Source organism: Hippocampus comes, unplaced genomic scaffold (assembly GCF_001891065.2).
Source record: "Hippocampus comes isolate QL1 unplaced genomic scaffold, H_comes_QL1_v1.1 scaffold261, whole genome shotgun sequence".
NCBI classification, from domain to species: Eukaryota; Metazoa; Chordata; class Actinopteri; order Syngnathiformes; family Syngnathidae; genus Hippocampus; species Hippocampus comes.
This window is the reverse complement of record NW_017805824.1, coordinates 5912810-5931826: the sequence shown is the minus strand read 5'-3', so window position 1 is coordinate 5931826 and position 19017 is coordinate 5912810. Positions and strand designations below refer to the sequence as shown.

Genomic DNA, 19017 nt, shown 5'->3' with positions numbered 1-19017 from the left:
TTCTTGATTTGAGCAGGATTAGTGCTGCTTTTCAGATCAATTAAGTGTATGAACATTAAAGCCCTTATCCTAATATATAATGGATTGTTGCGGTCATTTAATTAAACATTGTTTACTATTCATATAGCTTGCATACTGAACTAAGAGTGGTTTTGCCAGCATTGCCTAATGCCTACCTTAATAACTTTTATGAAATAGGGTCAAATCAATGCACGGTAAAGAATTTTCAAAGTTCTATGCTTAAAAGTGGTGTTAACGTACCAATTTTTCTCGACGCTTTGTACTTTACTAGATTTATCTGATTTTCCAATTTAGTTTGTTGACAATAATTACAGCTAAAATATAGTTCTCATACACTCTTTGTAATTCCACACTTTCTATCATTAAATCTATAGGAGTGGTAAAGTGTTTCAACCAATTTCCATCACCTTTGTTTTTTTAACGAAAAAAAATTACATTTAGTAATCAATTTTCACAATGGGAACACCGAAAATCAAAATATTTTGAAAACATTTCTTCAAATATAACATTAATGCACCAGTTGTAAAAGATGAGGAAGACATTATGATTGAGATCAAAGAACTACCTTAAATTACATCTTACAGGATTCGCCTAATCACTATCCATCCACCCATCCATTCCATCCATTTATTCAACTATCCTTCCATTTCTCATACCGCATGATCACTGTTCATAAATTCTGATGTAGCAGTGAGCAGAATAAAGGTTACTTATAATGGCCACTGAGAGTGGAAATAGAACATTGTTTGTCAGCGGAGTCCGTACGTTTCGAAACGTTTCACAACCTGAATCCATCGCCACTAACTTTGACACTAATAAGCAGGCGCCACCGCTAGATGGCAGTCGTGTTTAGGTTGTTGCTATATAAAATATCAGAAGAAGAAAACTATCCAATCACAGATCCTCAACTTCCGCTTAACGACCAACGCGGAAGTTACATGTCTGTGTCCATTAACTTGCACTTTGTCTGTTGTAATTACACGTGTCCACAAGCCGGACATATATAGTTATCCGGAAACACATTCAGTCCGTGTTTGAGGCAAGCATGTCAGCCAGTGAACATGTTTTTCGGGCCGTGGAGACGCCGCTGTTCTGGCTCGGTGCTGTGACCGCAGCCTGGCTGTCGGTGTGTTCCGTGTATCGATTGTTGGCCGGGATTAAGGTGTGGGTGCTGGGCAACGGGCGGCTGGTATCACCCGCTAAACTTGGGAAATGGGCAGGTGAGTGTTTTTTGATATCGTGCTTTATTTGGTTTACTTCAAGGTGTTTTCTAACTGACACTTTTGACCCCATTTGATTTAATAGTAATGATGAAAAAATTATATATTTTGGTCACATACGACAGCAACAGTTTAAAAAACGGTAGAAAAATATACACTCACAACAGTGCCTTTTGTGTCATTACATGATATGTGTATAAATATGACATTATCGAATGTCATATTTGTAACTTGAATATTTCCCCGAAGCTTGATTTGGATGGAGAAACACATTGTATCGACTCAAAATTGCATTTTCCATGTTCAACATTGTCCAGAAATCATGCAGCCCTAGTTATAGCACGGCGTGTGTTTATCCCTCAGGTGTGTGAAATGTCACTGACGTCTCTCATCCCCCTTCCAGTGATAGTAGGCGCCAATGTTTCCAAGAATGCAACCAAAAATGGCAACACTTTGGCTCCTAACACTGTTGGCGCTGTTGCTCACCATAAAATTGTTGTTACTGGTGCAGCTTGTGATGCATACTGTTTCCTTGTCCCTGCTTCTCCTTGATTCTTTTCTCTGGCTCTCTCTCCTTCTCCACCTCCATCCATCTCTGCCTTGTGCTCTCGAACCCCTATCACTCTCTCAATCCAATTGGTTTCTTCCTTAGAAGGAGGTTTTTTTTATTTCCTCCGTCGGCAAGTGCTTGCTCATGTGGGGTTCACTCCCATTGATGACTATAGATGCCAAATACCGATAGTAACTGGGAGGTTTGGTTGGGAATGAGTTGTTCAAATGTGAGGAATGTGGTTCTTGACCTGCTTCATGCGGAAGGGCTTTTGAGACCACTGATTTTGCGATTAGGTGCTATATGAACACACTTGAATACAAAAGCAAAAATAATGTTCTCTTGATTTACTGAAAAATTCGAAACGTACAGACAGAAATCTGTAAAGTGTGCACAACTTGTTCTTTTTACATTTGTACACCATCTGTTAACTGTCAATATACCCATTTGTTTGTTATTGTGTTTATATTTTGCAGAGGTGCACAACTGCATGCTGCCATATATTGATAAATTCTTATGGTTAACTTTCAGAGTGTTTGATATATAGTACATTTCAGTAGGATGTGGTGAAGTGTTAAACTGCAAACGGTGCCTTTTACCGTTGACAATCAAAACTGATCTTCATTCTCTTGTGGAAATTGCCTGTATAACACATGGGCTAATGTTACATTTAGGTTCAGTTTGAGAATATACTACTATTTCAATGTTATATTACACTCACAAAATACAGTGGTGATTTAAAATACGATTGACTTGACTGTTTCGAGATATGAACAGTTTTTATTTATTTACTTATTTTTGCTTTAACTTGTGAACACAAGTTTGAGATTACAAGCACTGTACAGTGTTAGTATGTATGTAGTACAGTATGTAGTACAGTAGTACAGTATGTAAACCCCTTTGTAGGTGTTTCGCAACTAGTGAACCTTTGATCATCAATTCATTCATTCAAATCATCAGGCGTCAGTTACAATTTGCATCTTTAAAACAGTCAAGCTATGTTGCCTTAAAAATGGTCAACTAGATAATTAATGGTTAGTATCAATAGTTGCGGTTTTACACTCCTTTGAGAGGTGGAATATATTCTTTAGCCTGTACTATGTATGACAACTATGACAGCAACGTTATTGATTAGTAGTCGAAGAAGTCTGTTCTTTGTTTGTGTGTGCATGGCTGTATTATCCAGTATTGCCTCCCGGTGGCCGCTGCGAACCTCCCAGACTGATCAGCAAACTGAATTGTAGAGCAGTATTAAATCTTGATATCATGATGCACAAACTGTTTAATGCTTTACATTCTATTTCCTTATGTTATTGTGGTGTCCCACAAGGGAAAGACATTCCCCATGGCCCTGTACTGTACCCTGAAGGGAGGGTGTTGAGATTTGCATGTCTCTGACTTCACAGAAATGATATCCATGAAACGGAGTAGCTTGCTGTGTAAACAGTCTTTTTTTTCAGGGAGAGTAAAGAGTCATAATGTGGCGATGCAAAGTCATGTGACTTTGCATCGCCACATTATGACTCTGTTTTTATCAAGTTTAATTTTATTGAGTGGTATTTTTCCTCATTTAAAAAACCCTGGAGAACCCACGGGGTCTAATTTGGCCCCTATAAATTCTGCTACTCAAATGCTACCCTTAAATCCCAAAGGGTCAAATTTGGCCCTTATCCTAAATTAGGATTAAAGCAATGAATATTTGAAAAAACATATATTTCGGTGTTCAGTGAACATATAGCAGTCATTTAATGTATATTTCATCATTTTCCAAAGACGAAAAGGGTTCTTGGGTTCTCCAGGGTTAAAAACAAAAACAGTTGGGGGGGTGGTGTGGGGAGCGCTGGAATAGATGAATGGCATTTCCATTCATTTCAATGGGGAACATGATTTAAGATATTTGTCTTTTGAGCTACGAGCATGGAATTAAAATCATATCTCAAGGTATGACTGGATTTCCATTTCAAGGCAGCATGATGTTGTGCTGTTTCTCTTTGTCATGGTTCATGTTTGCTCCACCCCACTCAGTGGTTTCCAATTTTTTAACAGTAAGTACAGCTGTATTTGAAAGAAAATGTCAAAATGGAATTGCGGGCTAGACTTTGGTCAATGAATGTAATCTGTAGTCAAAGATTGTGATTGGATTCAAGAGTTGGCTCTAAATCGGTCCATCTGTCAAGTCAGTGTTCAGACACACGGGGGGTTGAGTGAACTTTGGTGCTGTTAACATTAAATATGATCAAAACAAGAGATTGATGGAAGAAGCTACAATAATTCCCAAGTCACACCCACATCGAAATCAGTTTTTAAGCAATTCCGCTGACTGCTGACCACTGAATGGGGATCAAACCATTCTCTTATCAACGTAATAAGGTGAATCTGAGACAACAATTGATCTGTTTAATGCACAAGAGTCTGTCGGAGAAGCCGACAGTCTTGAGAATGTCAGTTGAAATCTCCTTTCATCTCTTCGTGCGAGGCTAAATATAGAAGTGTTAGCAAACCTTTTTTTTTTTTTAACCCCATAACATTTTTGATTACGCATGCAGAGCGATTCAGGATGCGCAGTGAGGCAAAGGAGCCCGTTGGCCTCGTTTGCTTCCCTCATTCACAAACTTTGCCTGACTCAAGTGGATGTGATTGAGCCGACAGCTTCATTATGTAATAGCACTTGAGCCACTCATAAACGAGTTTCACATTCGGCGTTGGATCCTTAGGATTCTGGTTCATTGGTTCCTGCATGCGTGCGTATCAGAGAGGGAGAGGGATAGACTATCCACACAAAAGGCCTGGGTTTTTATAAATATTCTTCCCATATCTAACGTAATCTCTTATTGAGCACCTCTCCTTTGCTAAAATAATCCATTATCCTCACAGGTGTGGATTGGACAGCGTCATTTTTGCACTGTTGCGTCCTAGGCTGCCCACAATAAAGCACTCTAAAACAGGGGTCCCCAACCTTTTTTACCTCACGGACCGGTTTAATGTCAGACAATATTTTCAGGGACCGGCCTTTAAAGGCCGGATAAATACAACAAAATAATATGATATGACCGGCATGAAAACTGTGGTATTTTTGAAACATAATAATAAACACGAATCACGACACAAGGAACGTCCTATCTGGTCGCAACACTCTCTGGTCGCTATGGTAATGTTTACACGTGCCTTCAAAATAAGATCGACCGCAAATACAAAGTGCATGAAAAATACAACTGCATATTATGCAGACTGGGCTTGGTGCGTGGGAATCTCCCGTTGGGATCAATCTGTATTTTAAGTAGGACTCCTGACACTGTCTATTAAATGTAGCCTTCTCTTTCTTGAAAGTCGTAGGCTCCTCCTCTGTCTCCTGGCTGGGCCTTTCCCCCTTCCCGAAAAAACTTCTCAAAGACGTTTGTTTTTTACTCATTTTGCCTAGCTCCTGGGTTTCATTTTAGCGGTAACCTATCACGTGACTGAGAAGCCACGCCTTCACCTGCGTCAAGAGTGACATATTGTAGACAGATGTAACAGAGGATCCGGTAATTTTTCAAAATAACACATCTTTCAGATTCCGAAATGAATAAAACGGAAGTAATGTAAGTTAAATATTCTTTCTGTGCGGCCCGGTACCAAATGACCCACGGACCGGTACCGGCCTGGGGGTTGGGGACCTCTGCTCTAAAATGTGCTGTTTTCCTGTATTTAGGGCAAGGGGTAAGAAAAGCAGTCAGTATTTGGTGTGAGCGCCATTTGCTTGATGCAGGGCAACATGTCTCTGACTTGATTAGGTTGTTGTGGCCTTTGGCGTGTTGGTCCAATCCTCATCAATGACGTGAAGTTGCCGGATGTTGGCTGGAGGAACTGGTTTGATCACATGTCAGGTGAATATGTAGGCTATGCAAGAACTGGGATGTTTTCAGCTTCCAGGAATTGTGTACAGATGTTTGCAAAATGGGGCTGTGCGTTATCATGCTGCAGTATGAGCTATGAGGATAGTCAAGGAAATTCTTGCAGTCAGCATGCCAATTGCACTCGCCCTCAAACTTTGCCACATCTGTCGTGAAATCGTGTGGTGAGACAAAAAAAAAGTGTTGGCTTTGTATTTTTTTCAGCGTGCTTTACTGTCATCTTGCACTATTTACCCTCGCCATAGTGAACACACCCCATGATAGAGTCCTCAAGGTGCCTTTTATCATAGAATTGCGTATTTTCAGGTATTTTGAAGAATAACGCTGACAATAGCAAAGAGCAGTTAATAGGTCAATGAACAATGAATTACAATGGTTGACTGGTGACTCGGCATTCTGTAAATGACGTCACCTGCCGGAGATTGCAGAGCAAAAGCATTATCTCCGAACCGCTCACGAGGGTGATCAGCATTGAACATTTCATCCGCTTTTATACTCCCATCGTGATGAAAAGTCTTGCTTGAGTCCTCCACATTCTCTATTTTTTCCATTATAAAATTACAAATATTAAAGTCATAATTTATTTAGATTCAAGTTTCTCGAGTAACATTTATGTTGTGAAATTGAACAGTGGAGATTTCTTTGTATCAGATTCTGTAATATATGCACAAACTATCCCGCTGTATTGTTCTTGACATGCAGTAATTTAAAAATGTGGAAATTCAGACAAATTGTTCTGGTTGGGGAAAATGTAGCAGGCTAAGTGCAGCTTGTCAGTTGCATTTGTGGAGTGTGTTGTGACACGACTCGCCATTGTTTCAGATTGTGTCCGTGCAGTGGGTTGTACATGAGCCACGGAGCTTCTACAATGATGCTTCTGTTGCTGAAAAGAGTCCAGTTTGAACACAACGCAGTGCTTCTCTTGAGGCACACGTTGAAAACATTCCGTTATCAACAGAAATTCCATTACTCGCGCCAACATTTTTGCCCTGACACCGGGACGCTAGTCAACATTTTCCTTCGAATCTGTTTGAATTTTGGTTTGTTTCACTATCCTGTCAGCTGCCAGGGCAGCATTGCAAAAGAAAATCTGTTCTCATTTGCCTCACGTAGATCAGTAAATGTTAAATGTATAAATAGTACCAACATTTAAATTGCAGTACTTTGTGCTGTTGCAAAGCAACGTTACAACCCGGTTACCTAAAATTGGCTACATGAAGTCAATATTTTTATTTTATTTTTGTAATGCCACTCATTAAAAATAGTTTTGTTCGTGAACTGAAATTCCGCAGTATGGGCACACTAACTCAGCTGGAAATAACATTCCCCCTTGTCCTTCCATAGATCCGTTTATTCTCTAAAACACCTTAAAATAACCCATCTTCTGTTTCCCTCTCATTGTGCTTGCAGAAGCTCTCCCGCTCCCCTTCTCTGTGCTATTTTTAGCTGCCCCTAGGATCCCCTGTGTTGATGTTTGTCATTTTCTCTCTCACGGTCCCCCCCTCTCACTTATGTTTGATCGCACTGCAACCCTGGAGAATGCTTGGCGCCTCAGCACCATCTGTACTCTAAAAGACCACACAGACGGGAGATGGGTACAGCCGAGGCTACGCGATTGTTGGAAAAAGAGAGGCTTTTGTGTATAAATAACACTCCTGTATTTTAGCCACAGCAGTAAGAGTAAAAATAGCTACACGTGTCATGTTGGTACTACAATGGCCTCCTAAGCATTCGTAGTTCAGCATTCACTGATTTATTTTAGCAAACCCTTCTGTTATTTGCGGAAGAACTCACTTTTTTTTTTTTTTTTTTTTTTTACAAACACAAATGAGTTTATTTAATATTGATGTATTGTCCAAGAGCAGTTTGGATGTGTCATGAGTGAGTAAATTCTCTCCATGTTATGTCATTCCAAAATATTTAAATAATTTGGAATTAGGTCTCTTTAGTCAATTTCCCTTTTTTTTTTTTTTTTTTTGTGTAGTTGTGACAGGAGCAACAGATGGGATCGGCAAAGCCTATGCAGAGGAGGTATAAACACACGCACGCACGCACGCACGCACGCATGCATGCACACCTTGTGTAGTATTATTTCTATATTATTCAACTAACAAGCCTTATTGTTCTGCTGTTGTATTTTTTTTAGTTGGCCCGCAGGGGCTTTGCCATTGTGCTAATTAGTCGCGCTCAAGAGAAGCTGGATGAAGTATCCAAAGCAATTGGTAAGGAACGTTTCATGAACATAAAAGTTCATGAAACCTTTGGTCATGTACTTTCCTAGTAATCATAGATTTAGGAGTACAGTGATCCCTCGCCACTTTGCCATTCAAGTTTTGCGGCTTTAGTATTTCACAGTTTCTTTTAATATTAATAAAAGAAAAAAATTTTAAATGCAGCCATGAGAGGACGAGTGGATCATCGCCGGTCTGTTGACTGTCTCGCATACTGTATCTGAGTGCTATGTTCGTGATAACTTTTTTTCTTGAAGTGATAACTTTTTTTGATGAGTTGATAAGCCACCTTCTTCACCACCAACGCAAGCCTCTTCACCTCTCTCACAAGGCAATGTTGATGAATGTTAATTACTGTATAAGGTTTTATAATTAAAGATTTAAGTAAATGCGTGTACTGTGGTAATCTTGTCTCAAATATATAAAGTATAAATACTGTTTACATATTTTAAACGTGTTGGTAACTGTGACGTTTCTTGCTTGCAATGTCAATGATCATACAAACAAACAACTGGTTTGTTGTCAACTGCCTGTAGTCTCAGACTTTTACCAACAGAGGGTGCTAACATACTGTGGAACAGCCACGAAATCCCGGTTCACATTTAACCGTATGCAAACCTTTCAGATACAAACGCTAAAATTCCTGGTGGGGCAAATCCTACTTTGTGGTTTTTCAAATTTTTCAGGGGTGTCTGGAACCAACTAACTGCAAAAAAAAGACTGTGAGTTGTCAGGTTCCTGCTGATGCCTGGTGTCCCTACCTTTATTCTCATTTATACAGTAGCATTCAGATGTTTGGACATACTTGCTCATGCTGAAAATTCGATTGTGGGTCCTAACATTTAATTAATACTTCATAATTCTAAACATGCTACGTCTTTATTCACACCTACAGAGAGCAAATATGGCGTGGAGACAAAAACCATTACAGCAGACTTCAGTTCAGTCAACATTTATTCTCACATTGAAGATGAACTTGCAGGGCTGGAGATCGGGGTGTTAGGTAAGATCCAACTTTCACACCTTGGCCAATTTGGATCGATATCGGCACTCTTGAATATACCTTGTATTAATAGACTCTTGCTAGCAAATGTTTGTTCTGTTTTTAGCCTTATGCTGCCCCCCTCAGGTTGCATTGGGGAGAAACACTGACTTTGAATGTTGATTATTTTGTGTATGTCAACAGTGAACAATGTTGGGATATCCTATTCTTACCCAGAATTCTTCCTCAGCGTCCCCAATCTGGATACTGTAAGTCAGTGTCTTCATCATTAGTTTCTAGGAGCCCAAGAATGATTCATTATATATATAAGGAGGCAAATGTTACATTCACACTGCAGAAATAACTTGGATATGAAGCATTGAAGGTTTTGGACTCATCTCATCAGATACCACACCACATACATATGTTCAAATTCACATGTTTAATGTCATGCTATGTTCTCCTTGTTCCAGTTCATTGACACGCTGGTGAATGTCAACATAACATCAGTGTGCCAGGTAGGTGCTGCCAAGTGAAAACAAATAAAGGCACACGGTAGAGCACAGACTTTTGCCTGACTCGGTGCACAGGAATCGCCGGGGTACCTTAAGCCAAATGCCAGAAGCAAAACAAAGGTTAAGGCCAAACTCAGACAGGCTTATTTTAAATTAAAACCACTAATATTAGAATTGAAAAACAAAGAAGGAAGTCTGAGTTTTTGGTTGCTCCTAGAGCAGGGGTGCCCAACTCTGGTCCTCGAGGGCCCCTATCCAGCTTGTTTTCGATGTCTCCCTCTGCCAACACATCAGATTCAAACGATCAGGATCGTTATCGAGCTTCCGCAAAGCTTGCTGATAAGCCAATCATTTGAAACAGGTGTGTTGGAGGACGAAAACCGCTAAAACGTGCAGGATAGGGGCCCTCGAGTACCAGAGTTTGTGCCCCCTGTCCTAGAGCAACAACCCACCTGCTCTCTTAACACTTCCACTAACAAAGAATTTGTCATGTAGTGAATCTTCAAACTGCTCCCACAGCTATAATTGTCATCGTCATCTCTTTGTCTCACCACGCGCAACCCACACATCCACAGACAAATGGATGAACACTTGTCCAGAGCCGATACATTTTGTTCCTTGTTTTTATTTTTGTCTGATCTGTTTTGACTTGTTGGCTTTACATTTTGTCCTTTCTCTGACGCTATCATCTTCTTGCCAGATGACAAGACTCGTTTTGCCTCAAATGGCTGAGAGGTGAGATCTTTTTTGCCGTTATATTTCCACAGGCAACAATTTTACTTTTTTTTTTTTTTTGGGCTTTGTAGCCTTTGTTTTCTGTGTCTTGTGCATTTAGTTTGATAGCATCCCATACTACATAATATGAACACGATTCAATGTGCAGTTAAATATAAATTAACATACACTGGGGCATGGCAATTAAGCAATATTTAATTGCTTTGATTTTGGCCTCTCTGGTTCTTCAAACATAATTGAAGAAAAACATGTGATGTTATCTGATTCTGAGCATGCTTTAAACTGTTTTTAATGACACCCCAGTTGGAGTTGACTATAAAACTAAACGCACAACAAAAATAATTCCACACTTTGTCGATTTACATACAAGACAAGCCTCATTTAATTAAAAAAATAAAACATTGCTAGTGCTCATGCTAAAGTAATTGTAGAACCCCCACAATGTACTGAAGGGAAATTAGCTTTGACTTCCCGGAGTGATATTCTTTCAAATAATGACTATTTACACAGAAGAGCTGCAAGAACTCATACATACAGGTACTATCACAGTGCTCACAGGAGCAGATGTTTCCCACTTTGTGAGAAACGAGTGATATTAATAGAGCTTCGTTGCAACTTTAGTCTTCTACTCTTCTTATCTCATTGTAAGTTTATACTCCATGCATTATGGCACCACACTTCTCCTAAGAGGCTATCATGTGCACAGAAGGAACAGCCAGTGTTCATTGTTTGGGCCCGAGCAGAGACTGCTTCTAGCTCCCCATTGTTATGGTAGAAATAAGAATAATAAAAATCACAGTTATTATTATTAATGTTATTGCCCATCGAGAATATGATTTTTGAGGAACTGAACATGACCAAAAACACACCAAATTCTGCACACATATCGATCGAGCCTGGCAAATAAATTTGATGTTTTAGTGATCATTCATGAGTACAACAGTGAACTCATATATAGTAGGTAGTAGTAGTAAAAATAATATAAATATAACCATGTAAAATGGTAGTCGAAATGGGCCTGTATCACCCCCTGCAGAGGTTGAGTGGAGCCCTGCTTGGAACATTTAACCTACAGCTATAAAAATTGGGAGACACTTACAGCACCCTGAGAAGTCCAAAAAAAGATTTTGGTAGCTGTGCCCTGTGTTCAATCAAAGCTGTGTTGCATGCTTTGATTTTTCTATTTAATTTTTAGGGCGATTCAAGGTTAAATATCATCACCTGATGCTGAGTTACCTGTTGTGATTTCAGAAAGAAGGGCGCTATTCTCAACATCTCTTCAGCCAGTGGGATGTACCCGGTTCCTCTGCTCACCGTCTACTCTGCATCCAAGGTGAAGCTGTTGTTACAAATTTCAAATGTAAAATTAAATGTGAGCATACAATTATCATGGTAACATTTATCATACCTTAGGCGTGGGCTGTTGGTAAATTCTGATGGAGTGGTAACCTTGAGTAAAAATATTGCACTATCACAGTATTGTAATTGCACCTCTAAATTACCCTTTAGAAAAAAAATGTAAATAAATATTTGGCTGAATAAAAACAATATTTTTCCCACAATGAACTCATCCTATTTTATTTTTACACAAAGTACATTTATTGTTCTGTATCATGTTAAGTAAAAAAAAAAAAATACAGTCAAACCTCGGTTTTCGAACGTCTCGGTTTTCAACCAATTCGGTTTTCAACCAAAAATTTTGATTTTTTTTATGCCTCGGATGACGAACAAATTTCGGTTCTCGAACGAACTGAGCGCACTTGAATGCACCATTTGACTCCTCTCGCCTTCCTTACACGAGGAAGTGACGCTTCCTCGGGTAGACGAGGAAGTGATGCTTCCTCGTGTTGCTTTCCATTGTGAGCAGACGTGTTCAGTAAACATTTTTATTTTAAAAAGAGCGTGGTTTTGGTTTTCGAACAATTTCGGTTTTCGAACAGCCTTCTGGAAAGGATTATGGACGAAAACCGAGGTTTGACTGTATATAGATTTTCATTTCTCTTATGTTTTAATTCTTCTTCTTAAGTCACAGCGTCCCATTGCTGGTAAGCTATTTTTAGAACAGACCGGAAGGCTACTCATCTTTCCTTGCGCCGCTGACTAGTACATGCTGACACCATGTTATTTATTTATTTATTTATGTATGTATGTATGTATGTCTGTTTAGGTTTTTAAGGACAATACACATTACTTGACAGAGCAAAAAAAAAAAAAAAAAGCATCAGTAAGTGTGCTGGAGTCTGTCTTCTCCCTCCGTCCTTCCCCCCTCCCAATGTAGCTGCTCACCCCTCCCCTCTCTGCTCAGCTGAGGATTAGAAACAGAAGTGACTATCCTCTCATTACTAACTTCAGAGATGCAGATTGTTAAGTGCTCACAAGTCCTCTCAAAAAACAAAACCAAAGCACATTACCGGTGACAAACACTTTTAGCGGCAATTGAAACCTTAACTGTCAAACCAATAATTGGCCCATGCCTACATCACACACTGAATGATAAGGACAATGTAAGATGGCGATCACTGCATTTTTATCAAAGAGCTTGAGGCTGAATAGCTTCAATATGTCTGCGTGGACAGAAATATCACCCTAGCGAAAACACTGCAGAACGAAGACTTCTTCAAAGGCTTAAACATTCACCACCTGCAAAATCACTGTTGTCCAATGCAAAGCGTGTCAGATTAATCTTGGTTTGACTTCTGACAGCTGCTGACCCTGCATACACATCACAAAATACGTTCAGTTTAGATATGGTAATTTACCTGTTAAGTCGCTTTCATGTCTTATTCATCGCCTTGTAAATGATTACTGAGAGAATCAAAGGTAAGTGTCCATGACAATTAAAGCAAGGGAGTAGGAGGTACTTGTGATGGCTTTTTCAGCATTGGGAGGATCATACTGTATGGCCGTACAGTACTTGGTATTGCCAAGCTATGCAGGAGGGGAAAAAATGACACAATCTACGAATCTTTTTTTTTTTTTGGTCTTGTCAACATTAAACTGTTCTGGCTGTACTCTACCCCTCGGAAAGGCTACAGCTCACGTGACCATGGATTTTAAATAATGAGGGTATTGTAGACAGCATAACACATTTTGACATCCAGTTTTCACACCATTTTTTTGGGGCCGGGACAGCAACAGACAAAAATCGACCCGAACGTATAATGCCTTTGCCGCTAGACTATTTAACAGGATATGTACTGTACTGTTCCTGTTTTTCTCAACTCCAAGATGACTCAAAGAACAACACACACTCCTAGCTTGAGGAGGGAAAACGTCTTACGCTTTGTCAGAGATTAAGAGCAGAACGGGATGAAACGTATGTGTTGGGACGTTACGTGGGTGCGATATTTGAACGGCATATATTCAAAAACATGAGGCTAAGCGGCATTGAAAATGCGCCTAGTACAGCCTCCAAGGTCAAGGTACATCAATGTGAGATTGCACCATCCGTCGTAATTTGAGCCAAAGTGATCTTAATGGGAGACAAATAAGAAGGCATCCACTGTTGAGGGAAAAAAGTAATAAAAGACGGAGACTGGAATTTGTCAAACTGCATGTTGACAAGCCACAGAGCTTCTGGGAAAATGTCCTCTGGGCAGATGAGACAAAACTGGAACGTTTTGGCGAGGCACATCAACTCTGTGTTCATATGCAAAAATAAAGCATACCAAAAACAAAAAGAACACACGCCTCACTACAGTTTGAAACATGGAGAATTCTCTGTTCATTTCTGGGGCTGCTTTGCAACATCTGGCACAGGATGTCTTGAATCTGTACAGGGTACAGTGAAATCTCAGGTATGTCAAGGTATTCACGAAATAATTATTATGCTGCCCTGTGTCAGAAAGCTTGTTCTCTGAACGATGACAGGCTCAAAACACCCAAGAATGGCAAAAAGTAAAACATTTTACTTTTCTATAAGCCCCGATCGAAATTCTTTTGAACATCTGCGGAAAAAGCTGAAGCATGCTGTCTGTGTCCTTCAAATCTGAGACAACTTAAGCAAAAGAGTGAGCCAAAATACCCGCTGAGAGGTGCAGAAGTCTCATTGAAAGTTACAAAAATCATTTGCAGTGACTGCCTCAAAAGCTTGTGTCACAAAACTACCAATGGTTTTATCCAGGCTGATTTCATTCCTATTGTTATTTTTAATCATTCTGTCGAACCACAATTCAAAAGCAGTGTCTGATTTCCATTGGTCATGTCCGGTCAGTTTTTAATACTTTTGTCAGATTCAATTTATCATATATTATAAAAATGAATCCATCGATATTGTGTTTTATAGGCATTTGTGGACTTCTTTTCACGAGGGTTGCAAGCTGAGTACAAGAGCAAAGGGATCATCATCCAGGTAGAGCGCCTACAACTCTGCTTTGTTGTTAATACATACACAACCACATCCATACGTATGCTTTCATCTCTGAATATGTTGGAGGATCCAATGCTCAGTCAATACTTTTCATGTTGTGACTTGGGGGCGACATGGCTCAGTAGTAGAGTGGTTGTTTCCCAACCCAGAGGTTGGCGGTCCGATCCTCGGCCATTGTGACCATGTCGAAGGGTTCTTGAGCAAGCTCCTGAACCCCCATTTGCTCCTGATGAATGAATGAATGAATGAATGGATGGATAAAACCCAAACGTGTTTGAAATTAAAGACATGACTCTGACTCTAAAAATTTCCTTTCTGCAGAGCGTTCTGCCATTTTTCGTTGCAACGAAGCTGAGTAAAATCCGGAGGGCCACGCTGGATACGCCGAGTCCGGAGCGCTACGTTGCCGCTGAGCTCAACACTGTGGGCCTCCAGGCGCAAACCAATGGTTACCTGCCTCATGCTCTCATGGTACAGTCAATTTGAAAGGGATAATAAGTGTCATCACTGCAACACAACTGGAGTCGTCACTCTGATCATGATACTTCCTACAATGAACACCGGTCACTTTTCGACATAAAATCAGTGTGTGATGGATGAGAATGGATGCAAACTTTCCTCTGATTTGATTTATTTCACCTCATTTTAAATACATTTCTTGTACAGCTAACCTTTTATTATTGTTCATAGTTGCCCATTGGCCTTTTATCGCAAAGTACAAATAGTGTATGTGAGCCTTGTTCCTGTGGTTTGTACACTAAACAGTCTTGTTAATGATCAGAATAAAATACATACATGTAGTCGCAAAGAAAAGGTTGAAAGCACTAATCGAGTCAAATGTGAGCCAAGAGAATATTAATTGTTCAGTCGAAACAATCACTGCATGACCCCCCCCCCCCCCCACAAACCCCCCCCCCCCCCCCCTGAAAAAAAATGCTTAAACCAAGCAGAGTTTTGTCTGGGGTTTTTTTTTAATTTTTTTTTTGGTTTCCCCTAGTTCATTACAAGAAGGGGTGGGGTGTGGGGGACAAATGGGCTCTCTTGGACGGTGCGCAGTTTCTTTGACAAAAGCACCCTTGTAACCGTTGTTCCTCCTGTAGGTTGAGAGTCATTAATGAATGTTAATTTGTTATTTGTAAATGCCACCAGCTGACCGTGTAATTTCTCTCTGCAGGGCTGGGTGAGTACAGCTCTGCTCCCTGCCAGCATTCTCAGCAGACACGTGATGGGAGTGACTTTGTCCCAGCGTGCTCGTTACCTCAAGAAGCAGAAGCAGGGCTAGCTCGGCGGCGGCTGGGAGCGGACCAGCTGTGCTCATGACTACCATCATCATCATCATGAGCGTGGCCCAAGAAGAGGAAAAGCTGACAGTTGCCGGGGAGCAAATCACTTCCCCTGCCCTCAAAGTACAAGTCAGAGATAATGCAAGGCACCTTCTGGCCCCGATCGCTGTGCGTTAGTCTTTGAGCTTTAATCAACTGTTTGAGAATTCACATCTTTCGGCTATACAGTACGACTATACATTGAACGCTCCTAATAATGATAGGATATAAAGAAACTGAACTTGCAGCTCCATGAAAAATATTTCGGAGTAAAATGTCTGCCTAACAAAGGACTGAACAATGCTTTCAAAAGTTAACCTGTGGTTGTTGTCCGCCACTTATTTCCCTTGTGATAATCATGTCCTCTGTTTTTGTAATGTGTCAGTACTTTTCTACTACTTCCTGCCCTTAAATGTAAGGTTTGAGCCAAGTTTGTGTTCATCTGATAAACCAATGGAAAACACACGAGTGACCAAATTAAGTACGGTACATGCGCACAATCTAATGAGGCCTCATACAAATGTATCCTCTCAGACTGTGCCATTACAGCTAATGTTATGGCTCATGAGTGCATTTGTATACAGCCTGCAGAATGCGCACAGTTGTTGTGTCCTATTAAAGTAAGCAGCATCCAAAGACACTGGTTTGATTGTCTGTTGTCTCTCTCTGCGGTGATGGCATTGTGGTACCAGGCATTTTCCTAAACAATTATTATTAGAGATCACTGTGGAAATGTCTTGCACAGTAGAGGTGAAATTTCATAGCAGCCGGTTTTGACCTCTTTGGCCTACATAAAAAAAAAAATGTCAGTCTTGTGTGCTTCAGTGAGCACGAAGGTCTGCTGGAAAAGTATAAAAATATTTTGGGTGAAATGGTCAAGTGAAATGATGTTTTTAATTTCCTGACAAATCGACCACCATCATGTAAAATTCATGTTTGGGAAAGTTGTTTGAATTTGTGAAGACATTTATGACAGTCTAGCCCTTAAAATGAGACTGGTGCTTTTTTGTGCCTGTTTGTTTTGTCATTTGTATCAGAAAATGGCCAGATTTTCATTGTGTCTCTGCTTTGTTGCTATGGGAATAGACCACTTGGAAAAGGCATCTCTGGGTTTTGCTCCAGCTGGCAGGACAAATATGAGCCCATATGATGGCTTTTGTTGCTGGAAAATAACAACCGTGAATGTTATTTTCTCTGAGCAGAAAGCAGTTGAAAGAACCTGCTTGAAAATGCAGCGCGACCTTTAAAATGTCATCCTGGTCCAGGAATTGAGATGATACAGGGGTGCTAAAATCATCCGCAAGTGGTTTTGACTTTGTCACAGTAAGATAAAGTGCAAAGAGACTGCTGTATACATTTTTAGATGAATCTGACACCGTTGTTTGCGGACAGCGACTGAAAACCACAATGTTTTATCCTTTGATTTTTTTTTACTCATGCCACAAATCGCCATCACTCCTGTCAGTTAGTGTAGTGACTGGCATTTACCTCTTTAAAAAAAAAAAAAATTCTGCCAAGTGTCAAATGTGTCTATATGGCATGTTAGATAATAATTTCACTTATGCAATTTTATAATGATTCATAAGTAACATTGGTCAACAAATTTTAGCTTCTTTTTTTTTTTTTTTGACAAGTAAATTGTTCTCTATGAATTTTCCAAATCTGCCCTTGTTTTTGTTTGGCACATCAGGTTTTCTTTCATTAGCATATCATATGCTGTATTAAGTAATTAATTATGGGTTAGAGTCAACAACAGTGTTTTTTTTTTTTTTTGTCTGGAACGTCATAGCAATAAATTATAATGCATGGTAAAATCTGTGTTGCGCAGGCTTTCATGGGTCAAATTTAAAAACAAAAAAGTTCAATTTCTCACAAACACCACTAATTTTTCAAATCACTGTCAGAAATACATTTTGGGACACAAAGCCATCACTGATTAAAATTTGCTGTTGACCACTGTCATTTTTAAAATTGTAAACTTTTGACACATCAGAGTAAGGGACTACAGTACTGTAGTTTTGTCAATGTTAGTGCACCATTTATCAAATAAAATTTCACTGTTACCATTTTTGGTGACCCATAATTTTGGACCCATTTCCATCACATTCAAACCTCTGATGTCACAACAGACATTTTCCCTCTTCCAGCATTCATGTAACACCCACACACAAGAGAAACTCTTGATTTGCATGAAATAGCAGCTCAACACTCCACCAACCTTTGCAGTCATGTTTGTTGAGTGGCTGACCAGAAACAAAAGGTAATTGTCGCTGCTCTCTCTCATGGTTAAAATCTGTAGCTGTTGTTTCTGGTATTTTTGTGTATTTGTGAGTGGCTTTTCATCAATTTCATCAACTCCATGTTTTGAGAATTCGGAACATTTTAGAATGACATCTGCTTGACTCTTTGTCTTGTTAGGATCTAAAAACGATTCCACTTGCACTTTCCTGTTTTGGTGACTTTCATGAAGTGAATTTATGATCCAACTCAACGTCATTTCCATTGTCCATACAAATCGGTTCCTTTTCCTGTTCTGCCTTTTTTCCCGTTCTGCCTTTTTCCCTCCCAAGCATCGCCATCTGGTTCCCATGCCAACAGTTTCTGAGAGACGATTCCGGTGCTCTGGGATGGAAACTGACGGAAGTGTGTCATCACAGAGGATGTAGGAGTGAGAGAAGCTTTGTACGTGGGGGGATGCCCATAGGAAGAAATGGGTGGTTTACAGAGATGTGTATAAAGAGAAGCTCGCTGGTACTCGGGGACACAATTTGCTCAAACACACTTGCTGCAAGAAATCACCTTTTCAGAATTTTCACAGAGGAGGACAGAGTCTCCCTGATCATCTCTCAACAACCGTCATTTGGAATCACGGAGACAAAACGGGATTCAAAGCCAGCTCGATCAGCAGGGACCTAAAAACAAAAAAACAAAAGAACAGCTTTTGTAAAGCTCGCTGTCCTCATATCGTTTCTCCATGGCGACCCGCATGGACACAATCCCCGCCCATCTGCTGCCTCTAGTGATGGAAGAGTTCCCTCAGCCTCTGGCCACGGCTTGTGTCTGCAGGGCAGGACAACGTGAACCTCGCCTCCGCTGCCTCCAGTGTGGAATCATTGAAGAAGAGGAGGGCGACTGCTCCACTTTGGAGGAGGATCAGGCCCAGCGCTCTTTCCTGCAGACCT

The 19017-nt window shown here is 40.2% G+C and overlaps 1 protein-coding gene across 2 annotated transcripts; it reads left to right on the top strand.

Annotated features, from left to right (window-relative positions):
* The first annotated feature begins 928 nt into the window (after positions 1–928).
* On the top strand, positions 929–16478 carry hsd17b12b (hydroxysteroid (17-beta) dehydrogenase 12b). Of its 2 annotated transcripts, XM_019886550.1 has the most exons (11): positions 930–1241; positions 7666–7712; positions 7828–7903; positions 8808–8915; positions 9099–9163; positions 9368–9412; positions 10110–10144; positions 11396–11477; positions 14430–14495; positions 14835–14984; positions 15688–16478. In XM_019886550.1, exons 1-11 carry the CDS (start codon positions 1067–1069, stop codon positions 15793–15795), a joined length of 957 nt encoding a protein of 318 aa, XP_019742109.1. In that variant the 5' UTR covers positions 930–1066; the 3' UTR covers positions 15796–16478. The 2 variants fall into 2 exon arrangements, with proteins under 2 accessions (XP_019742110.1, XP_019742109.1); XM_019886551.1 differs by lacking the exons at positions 7666–7712; positions 7828–7903 and having other exon boundaries at positions 929–1241.
* The last annotated feature ends 2539 nt before the right edge of the window (positions 16479–19017 follow it).

Coding starts and splice junctions, on each gene's coding strand:
- hsd17b12b (XM_019886550.1), top strand. CDS start 1,067: ATGTCAGCCAGTGAACATGTTTTTCGGGCCGTGGAGACGCCGCTGTTC. Junction 9,164..9,367: donor GCGTCCCCAATCTGGATACT/GTAAGTCAGTGT, acceptor TCCTTGTTCCAG/TTCATTGACACGCTGGTGAA. Junction 14,985..15,687: donor ACCTGCCTCATGCTCTCATG/GTACAGTCAATT, acceptor TTCTCTCTGCAG/GGCTGGGTGAGTACAGCTCT.